The sequence below is a fragment of the Cornus florida genome, unplaced genomic scaffold (genome assembly GCF_030987335.1).
Source record: "Cornus florida cultivar Cherokee Brave unplaced genomic scaffold, ASM3098733v1 CherokeeBrave_3.0.0_Hap2_Chr02, whole genome shotgun sequence".
In the NCBI taxonomy this organism is placed as follows: domain Eukaryota; kingdom Viridiplantae; phylum Streptophyta; class Magnoliopsida; order Cornales; family Cornaceae; genus Cornus; species Cornus florida.
The window spans coordinates 84,198,917-84,208,863 of record NW_026775572.1 but is presented as its reverse complement, the minus strand read 5'-3'; the positions used below and the strand labels follow the sequence as shown (position 1 = coordinate 84,208,863).

Genomic DNA, 9,947 nt, shown 5'->3' with positions numbered 1-9,947 from the left:
ATATGAAATAAAGATCATCTTAGGGGTGATTCAGAAAAAATAAAGATTTGGAGCTTGTTGATTTACAATCTTATTCTAAGTGACTAGTGCATCCCTTGTTCAAAATTTGTTTCCAATGTATTTTAAATTTCAAACAAATATCTTATCGGCTTGGGCAGCCGATAGCCAATAAAACATTTAAAATTGGGGGTATTGTTGACACCCTTTTGGTAAAATTGCATGGGTAGTGGTGTGGCAATATTTGAACTACAGGTGGATGGTATTTTTCACGTGGATTAGAGTTGGAATTTAATGTAAGAGTGAGAAAAATGAAAGAATCCTTTGAATTAACTGATGAATAGGGATCATAGTGATAGTGTTTATCTTTTAGTTAGGTTTCATTTAATTACTAATAGTTATCTCTAAGATAGTTTAGTTTAAATTTATAAGTCAATTATACTTAAAGGTAGGAGGTAGGAGTTTGTTTTACGTATTATTCTATAAATAATTGTAGAGGCTTGCTGAGAAAGTGATTCAGCACCCTCAAAATCATTTAAATATTGTTATTGCTTTCGGAAGCCTTTCCCCATATATCATCGTTGCTATTTCTATCTCTCTCTCTATCTTACTCTCTCTATCACCTTCTATATTTATATTTTCTCCCATTTATATTCTCAAATGGTTATTATATTATTCACTGTTAAAGTCCTTTTAATTAAGGCAATCCTGAATTCATAGGAGGAGTTTTATTGTTCTCAACGAGACTTTAGTTGACAATTTTACACTCGAATCACATTGTTGGTTCTGGCACGCCGGCAAAAGATCAATTTAGAATCGACTAAGCTAGTCGATTTTAGCGTCAACAATATTACAATTAAAAGTGACTATAATGTTTCGGGAACAATTGTACAGCAGTGTATATAAAAATAATAATTAAAAAAATAAAATAATAGTTTTTTTTTTCTTAGAGCACATGTATCTGTCTCGTAATACACGCATCATTCAAATCAGAAGTGCGATTCGAAAGCGAGATCTCAAGAACTTACCGGATCTCTACCATTGCCGTTATGGCGACAAAGGACATTTATTTTGAATGAGAAAGAGAGTAAAAATAAAAAATTTGGATATGTATTTAATAAGAGTAATGATAGGAAAACCGTAAAGGAATCGCTGAATTAATATCAAATTTGATGTTATTAGTTATACTTATTACATGTTAAACAATTATTTTTTAAAAATTGTTTGACAAAAATAGGTTAGATTTGGTACTTAATAGAAAAAATCATTAGGTAACCTATCATTTTCCGTTTAATAAATTAAGGGAAAAAAAGCTACATACACATATTGATCCAATTTTCCACTCAAATTAATAGTTCAACATTTAGCATGAAAACACCAATTTTTTATTTAAATTGCAGCAAATTGAACAAGCCAGTGCTTATGATCAATATTGTGTCTACTAAAGCTTCTCCATCTCTCCCAATCATAAACACTGAAAACCCTAATCTTTCCCACCACCAGCCCTCCAATTTTCACCCTGAAAACCCAAATCTTGTCAATAGAACAAATACATACATATGTATATATATACATATGTATATCTGTATACATATGTATTTATATCTTCTTTGATCCAAGTGTTGATCAAAGAAAAAGATGTGAGCTCAGCTATCGAAACTTCCAGCATCGGACGGTGGGATGACCTCCATAGAAGACAAGCCGTTTGTGTTGTTGCCCTCCCTTAATCACGGTGATTCTATCTCTCCATTTCGTGCTCTGTTGTTTTTATCTCTTTCTCCATGGCATCAAATTAATTTAGTAGTGTTTACCAAATTATCAATACACACATTTTCAGATATAGGGTTGAAACGCCTATAGAGTTTCTGTTGCTTGCATATAGATTTAGAAAGAGAGAACTTGTGACGAGGAACGTTAGGGTTTTTTAAGAATATAACACTTACACTGACAAGAACACTTACAAATTACAGATAATTGATCCATAAAGAGATGGATTTAATGGAAAGAGAGTGAGGGTTTGTTGACAGAGATAGATGAAAGCTAGGGTTTGCTGCAGAGTGAGAGGGTGGGGGCGAGAGAGAATTTGGCGGGAGATCAGAGGGGGTAGTTGTAACATAGGGGTATTTGGGTCATTTGCTAAGCCAGAATTTTTAATTAAAATGAATTAAAAAAAAAAAAAAAATTGAGTATTTTTTGACATTTCAGTTGTTTTTGAGTTTGCACCTACCTGTAATTAAGCTTTATCTGGTGTCAGCATAATTCTGTAATTTTTTTAGTTAGTCATTTTCTTAAAACAAAAACTAGCTTTTGTTATAGAAGTTGTGGACGAGTACCAAAATTGCTGGGTAAATTGATATTTGAAGAGACACCATTTTGTTTTCCAAAATATAATTACCATTTTGTTTTCTTAAAAACTAAACAAATTATTAAAAAAAAAAAAAAAAAAACTCAAGCTGTTATATATAATCACCAAAATCTAATTTGCTAGTTCAATACAGTTTTACATATCATTAACTAATTAATGCAATCAAAAATCAACTACTATTCTTCCAAGGAATTTTCTCCATGTTCTGGTTTTTCCCGCTTTTTCTTTTTTTATATTTATTTTTATCATTTATCATTCATAAATTTTGACAAGAAAGCTGATGTGCCAAGTTTTTGATAAATTTCTTTACTCTTTGTTATGAATGCGAAATAAACTAATAGAGATACTTTACAAATTGGAGCCGAATTATTTTGTATAGCACAAATGTTGTATTTGCTTTAAATTGCCTCAACAAAAGACTGGTTGATAATTTAGAAATATGACAGAATATTACCGTCCCAAAATTTATCACAAAGTTTATATGTACTGAGAAATTAGAATAAGATAATGTACAACATTGTTGGTGCATATTTCTTGGTCTCTGGCATATGCTTTTGTCCCCCCTTGGAGAAAGTTCCCTCTGCTTGACTAAACACAGTGTCTGCCGTGTTGGGTCCATGGACTGCATTATTGGTGTTTGCCGTGTGGGGGCATATTGCAGCATCCATATTAGACTTTTCAGCAATTTCCCATTAAGCTTTACTTGGTCCTTCTTAGACAGAATATTGAACCTCTCTTCACTGCTAAGTCTCTCTCTCTCTCTCTCTCTCTCTCTCTCTCTCGTGGAAGAAAAGAGCATGGCTGAAGCCTTGGTGGGTGGAGCATTTCTCTCGGCTTCCCTTCAAGTGTTGTTTGATCGGCTGGCTTCTCGCGAGTTCATCAACTTTTTTTCCAAACAAAAAATTGATGATGGACTCATGGGCAAGATGGAGACGAACTTACTGGCCCTTCAAGTACTTCTGGATGATGCAGAGGACAAGCAGATCACCAACTCAGCAGTGAAAGCTTGGCTCGACAAGCTCCAACATGTTGTCTACCAAGCTGACGACTTGCTGGACGAGATCTCTACCAAGGCCTTGAGGAACAAGTTGGAAGCTGATGATCTGCCCCAAACCCAAAGAAGCAGAAGTAAGGTTAGTTTGAGTCGATTTTTCCTTCTAATGAGGCGATTTCTGTTACGCATTAATTGTTTTGTCTCGACTCCTGCTTATCTTTCTGATAAAGCAATAGAGTCCAAGATGAAAGAGGTCATCAGTAAGTTGGAGGAGTTCGTCAACCAAAACAATTCTCTTAATTTGACTGAGAATGTTGGAAGACAACAGTGGCAAGGACAAGAAACTTCTTCTGTGGTAGTTGAATCTGATATCTATGGGAGGAATGTTGAGAAAGAGAAGATAATGGAATTGTTGTTGTCTGAGAATGCAACTAGGAATCAGATTCCTGTAATCCCTATTGTCGGAATGGGAGGGATGGGAAAGACTACCCTTGCTCAACTTCTATACAATGATGATAGAGTAAATGAGAAATTTCATCATATGAAAGCATGGGTTTGTGTTTCTGATCCATTTGATACTTACATGATAACAAAAAGAATTTTTGATGATCTCACTGGATCAAACGCTGACATCAAGAGTCTTAATCAACTTCAAATTAAGTTGAAAGAGACCCTAGCGGGGAAGAAATTTCTAATTGTCTTGGACGATGTTTGGAATCACAACTACAATGAATGGGACTGCTTAATAAAACCTTTCAATGCTGGAGCACCAGAAAGTAGGATTATCGTGACAACACGCATTGACGATGTCGCATTTCGAATGGGCACCGTTCCTATTCTTTACTTGGAGCAATTGTCATTTAAAGATTGTTGGTCATTATTTGCAAAGCATGCATTTGGGTGTGGAGATTATATGGCTCATTCAGACTTTGAGAGCATTGGCAAACAAATTGTGGAGAAGTGCAAAGGCTTGCCCTTAGCGGTAAAATCACTGGGAGGTCTCTTGCGGTCTAAACAGGATATTCAGGATTGGAAAAATATATTTAAAAGCAAGATATGGGGTTTGAAGGAGAGAAACATTCTTCCGGCTCTAAGATTGAGCTATCAGTATCTTCCTTCACATTTAAAGCGTTGCTTTGCGTATTGTTCAATATTTCCAAAAGATTACAAATTTGAAAAGGAAAAGTTAATCCAGTTATGGATTGCTGTAGATCTTGTACAGCAACCCAATATGTTATTGGAAGATGTAGGTAATGACTACTTCCGTGAACTATTGTCAATGTCTTTCTTTCAGAGATTAAGTCATGACAGTGGTTCTGGTTTTGTGATGCATGACCTAATCCATGATTTAGCTCAACAGATATCTGGAGAGTTTTGTTTTATGTTGGAAGATGCCAAGCCCCTTAATCATAACTGCGAAAAAGTCCGCCATTTCTCATATGTTCAAGGCGAATATGATGCATCTGAGAAATTCAAGGATGTTAATGAAGTTGAGTGTTTACGGACATTCATATCATTTTCAAGAAACAAACAAATTTCTTTCTTAGGCAATAAGGTACTAATTGATATGTTGCCGAGCCTAAAATGCTTAAGGGTTCTGTCTCTGTCTCAATATCAGATTTCTGAATTGCCCAAGTCAATCGGAAATTTGATTCATTTACGCTATTTGGATCTCTCTTGGACAAAAATCAAGCGGTTACCTGATTCAGTAACGACCTTGTGCAATTTACAAACATTAGATTTGTCATATTGTGAGAATCTCACTGAATTGCCTGTGACTATGGGAAAACTAATAAACTTGCGCCATCTTGATATCAGAGAAACTAGATTGACTGAAATGCCAAAGCAGATGAGCAGATTGAAAGATCTCCAACATTTAACATATTTTGTAGTTGGCAAGGATGGTGGGTCAAAGATTAGTGGGTTGAAGGAACTCTGTCAACTTCGGGGGCAACTTAGCATTTTGGGGCTGAAAAATGTAACCCGTAGTCTGGATGCATCAGAGGCCAATCTGAAAGGGAAGGAGCACCTTGAAGGGTTAGAGCTGGAATGTGGTGGTGATACAAATGATTCAGAAAAAGAAAGAGATGTACTCGACCAGCTACAGGCTCATGTGGGAGTGAAGGATCTCCGCATCATTAACTATGGGGGCACAAGATTTCCGAATTGGTTAGAGAGAGCTCATTTGTTTCGTGATATGGTGTCTTTGGATCTTATAGACTGTGCAAATTGCTCTTATTTGCCACCGATTGGGCAGCTACCATCTCTAAAAAATCTAAGGATTGAAGGAATGGAAGCAATAAGGAAGGTGGGTCAAGAGTTCTATGGGAATGCTTCTTCTTCGATCAAACCATTTCAATATTTGGAGAAACTAAGCTTTAAACGAATGTCGGAGTGGGAGGAATGGCATTCATCAGGGGTTGGAGAATTCTCTTGCCTTTTAGAGTTTTCTTTGGTCAATTGTCCTACGTTGACCAGTGAATTATCCATCCGCTTCCCATCTCTAACGAAGCTTAAAATTTCAAAATGCCAACGGCTTGTATCCAATCAAGTTAGGCTGTTGCTGCAAGGCCTTCCTTCTATTCAGGAGTTGGAGATTTCAGAGATGACAAACTTGACAGAATTGCCGCATCAGCTGCAACACCTGTCTTCTCTTAAAAATTTGGAGATTTCAGATATTCCAAACTTGACGGAATTGCCACAGCAGCTGCAACACATGTCTTCTCTTCAGAAATTGGAGATTTCATGCATGCCAGACTTGAAGGAATTGCCACAGGAGTTGTGCAAATTAGTAAATCTTGAAAGGTTGAAGATAGAGCAATGCCCGAGGCTTGTGTCATTTCCGGACGTGGGGTTACTGCCGATGCTTAAGACTTTGGAGATCGAAAGATGTGAAGCTCTACGGTCCCTAGTAGCAGTACCATCAGAGAAAATCATGAATATGATGCGCATCAACAATTGTTCATCTTTTCAGGTGTCTTTTCCCATCGCTGCATTGAAAATGCTTTCCATCTCTGACTGTGGAAGATTAGAGTTTCCCTTGTCCGAGGAGATGGAGGGGCATAATTACCACACATCCATTGAAGATCTGAGCTTAATTGAAAGCTGTGATCATCTCAAGTTGCTGTCATTAGGCTTCTTTCCAAAGCTTCGTTCTCTCAACATCTTGTGGTGTAAAAATTTGGAAACGCTTTTGATCCCGAACGAGCTTCAGTATCTGATGTATTTGTACATCGGTGATTGTGAGAATCTAAAGTCACTGCCTCAACGAATGCACACCCACCTCCCATCTCTTGAATCATTGACGATAGAGAAGTGTCCAGAAGTTGAATCATTTCCAGACGGAGGTTTGCCATCCCACTTAACTACACTTGTGATCTATAAATGCGAGAAACTGATGAAGGGCCGGATTGGGTGGGATTTGCAAACACTCCCATCTCTTGAAACATTCAGCATCAGCGGTGAATATAAAGAAGAAGTGTTGGAGTCATTTCCGGAGGAGTGCCTATTGCCCACCTCTCTTACCTCTCTTACCATCGTTAACCTTCAAAATCTGAAATCACTGAACCACAAGGGCCTTCAACACCTCACCTCTCTTAAAACTCTGTCCATCAGTTACTGCCCTAAACTCCAGTCCTTGCCAGAAGAGGGGCTGCCCAACTCCCTCTCTTTCCTGCAAATACGCAAATGTCCATTGCTGAAACATTGGCCCAACATTTCCCGAATCCGCCACATAAGGATCGATGGTGAAGACATCGTAAACTTGGAGTGAGACACTGATGCATGCTTATATATAGGTGATGGTTCTGTTTGGTTAGAGTGCTGTTTCTATGATGAAATTTCAGGTAATTTAACATTCATTGCAAAGCTTTTCATTTTGTTATGTTGTGTTCGATAACAAATGTCTTTGGAAGTTGATACCATTTTTTGTTTTGTCCATATATTCGTCGTATTTTCAATTTTCTTTTTTCTTAGCCATTATAATGATTCTTCAACGTAAAAAAAATATAGGTTTTAAATTTATTTTCTGCGATCAAGATCTTTTAAGAAGATAAACATCTTCATGTAGCAACTGTTCATTTTTATTTTTTGGCAATTAGTTTGGATTGACATGTACAATCTTTTGCTCATGCTAAGGTAATTGCCCTTCAGTCTATCCACCATAACCATAATTATTACTTCCTTCTATTTATTAATATTTTTTTTATTGGTTTGCATTTGTTGAAGTACTGGAAAGATCGATGACAAATAATGTTAGACCATGCCCAGATCAAAATCTCAACTTTCTCAACATTGTGGTTGCAGAGAAACTTCAATTCTCAGTCAGGTATGTGCCTCCACATTTGGTAGATACAATCTTAATTAATGTCACACAAGATGATAATTTCAACAAGTTTGCAATCAGCGACATATCTTAAAGATATCAGGTTTAATTTGATAAGACTATTGCAGAATGCAGACTAATATAATTTTCTTTTGCAGCTAAAACCCTTTGATCTCTGTTTGATCCTCAGAAACAATGATGGAATGCAAAGGAATATGGCGAAAAGACAGCAGAAGTAAAATAAAATGGTCCATAGGTAAAAATTAGGGTTTTCCATTACTACCAAATAAACAAATATAATGAAATGCTCTATTAACTTATTTATCTTTCCTATATACATACACACACACGCACACGCACATATATATATGATTATCTCAGTACTTTAACGTTTTTTTAAAAAAAATTCTTGACTTATGACATTTATGGATAATTTTTCCCGGGACATATGGATATGAAAGGACTATATGATGTTGGTAAATTGATGCAGAATCACAGAATAGTTGTTCCTTTTCATCTTGGACTAAGGCATTGGAGAGACTTTACTGGTCTTTGTTAAGTCATATTCTCAGTAAAAGGATATTTGATCACAAACATAGCAAATTCCATAATATAAAGAGTCACTGTAACATTTTTGAGATATTCTTCATTGTCCTTGTGAAACAGATGCCGAGGTTTATGAACTTACCCTTCAGTTACATTAGCCACTCGGGTACATGTTTAAATTGTAATTTGGACGATTTATTAATTTACTTCTATATATTTGATTTTAATATCACATGTTTTGAAATCTTGGTATTTCTTTTAATGCAATGGTTGTTAATATTGCTTCGTGAGCTACGTATTGCAACTTTCTTTAGCTTTGTGATTCTTGTATCATCTTTTCAAAAAACGGACAGACTATACTAGAATCATTTCTGGTGAATATGCAGGTACGATGTGTCAAAGCCATTGCAACATGGTGACAGAGGCATATATAAGTGTTGGGGTGGAGTATGAGGTCAATTCTCATTGATAATACGTATGTCCACCCTCTCATTCATAATACTTCTCTCAGTACTTTTAGCCATTGCTATTTTTGAATTTCCTAAATCGGCGACGTTTATAAATGCTTTTGCACAGGACACTATGAATGTGAGTCGATGCTGGTGCTGGAATGCAGAATCATAAAACATGGCCTCTGCGTACGTAGGGGCTCGTTTCTTGAACAATTGTTCCATGCTATTTTTCAAAATGACATCAACAACTGTCGGAATTTCATGCAGAGTTTACATTAGTTTGTGAGTTTATTAATTTTTATCATCAAATTGAAATGTATATTTAAACTATAGCCAAGGGGGCTTGTTCGTTGAGTTTGGAGATGATCATCGAAAACCCTTTTCTTTTTTTTTTTCCTATTTATTTTTTGGGGGTTGGGTGAGCGTGGTAAGGTTTACCAGTCTTGGGAAGAGACTAGCTTTTCTTTAAATGTTTGATTTTATCATTAAATTACAGATGTTCTTTAAATTTTCATTTCATTAACTTGCCTTGAGGATGTTTCTGAAATAGGTTTGATTCAAGTCAAATGTTGTATGCTCTGAGAATTTAGAAACAGTAAGGCATCATTAAGCAAAAGCCCTAATTTTTATTCTCTATAAAAGGTTTGTCTAATTTACATCATTATGCTTATGAGGTGTTTGATTTGCAAAAAGTTGAGACATTTTTTTGGTTGCTAGAATAGTGAGTTTGTTGTATCTAATGATTCTAATCTATACTACTTTCTGAAAATGTGAAAACCAGAAGTATGAAAGCATTCAAGTTATGTTTGGATGGAATTTGAAACTTTAGAATTGAAATTGGTATAATTTGAGAAAAATAATTCAAAAAATTGAACCAAAATTTTTTCTAATTTTACCAATTCCAATTATAAGGTTCTAATTCCATGCAATCGAAATAACCTCTCAAACGTATCGGATGATACACGACCCTTTTTTAAGTTCAATACACAATCCATATCGGTCAATTTACACTAATTTTATTCGAATATGTTACATGCAATTGATACTGATACTATGAATTTAAGAATTTAAGAATTCATTTAAATTGCATACCTATTTGTATTTATATTGTCAAATGTATGTATGTACATACACACATATACAGAAATATTTGTTATCTAAATTAGATCCAAAAACACGTCGAGCCTTCATTTGCCATGAACATAAATTTTTGCCGGCCAATGGGATTTCTATATGGACAGCTAGATGACCAGTATCCTTTAGCATAGA

At 35.6% G+C, this 9,947-nt stretch overlaps 1 protein-coding gene across 2 annotated transcripts; it reads left to right on the top strand.

Moving 5' to 3' along the window:
• The first annotated feature begins 2,092 nt into the window (after positions 1 to 2,092).
• On the top strand, positions 2,093 to 9,197 carry LOC132295395 (putative disease resistance RPP13-like protein 1). 2 transcript variants are annotated; one of them, XM_059793667.1, is made up of 5 exons: positions 2,093 to 7,201; positions 7,584 to 7,683; positions 7,839 to 7,936; positions 8,613 to 8,701; positions 8,803 to 9,197. In XM_059793667.1, exon 1 carries the CDS (start codon positions 2,911 to 2,913, stop codon positions 7,126 to 7,128), a length of 4,218 nt encoding a protein of 1,405 aa, XP_059649650.1. In that variant the 5' UTR covers positions 2,093 to 2,910; the 3' UTR covers positions 7,129 to 7,201; positions 7,584 to 7,683; positions 7,839 to 7,936; positions 8,613 to 8,701; positions 8,803 to 9,197. The 2 variants fall into 2 exon arrangements, 1 of the variants encoding a protein (XP_059649650.1); XR_009478459.1 differs by lacking the exon at positions 2,093 to 7,201 and adding an exon at positions 7,208 to 7,493.
• The last annotated feature ends 750 nt before the right edge of the window (positions 9,198 to 9,947 follow it).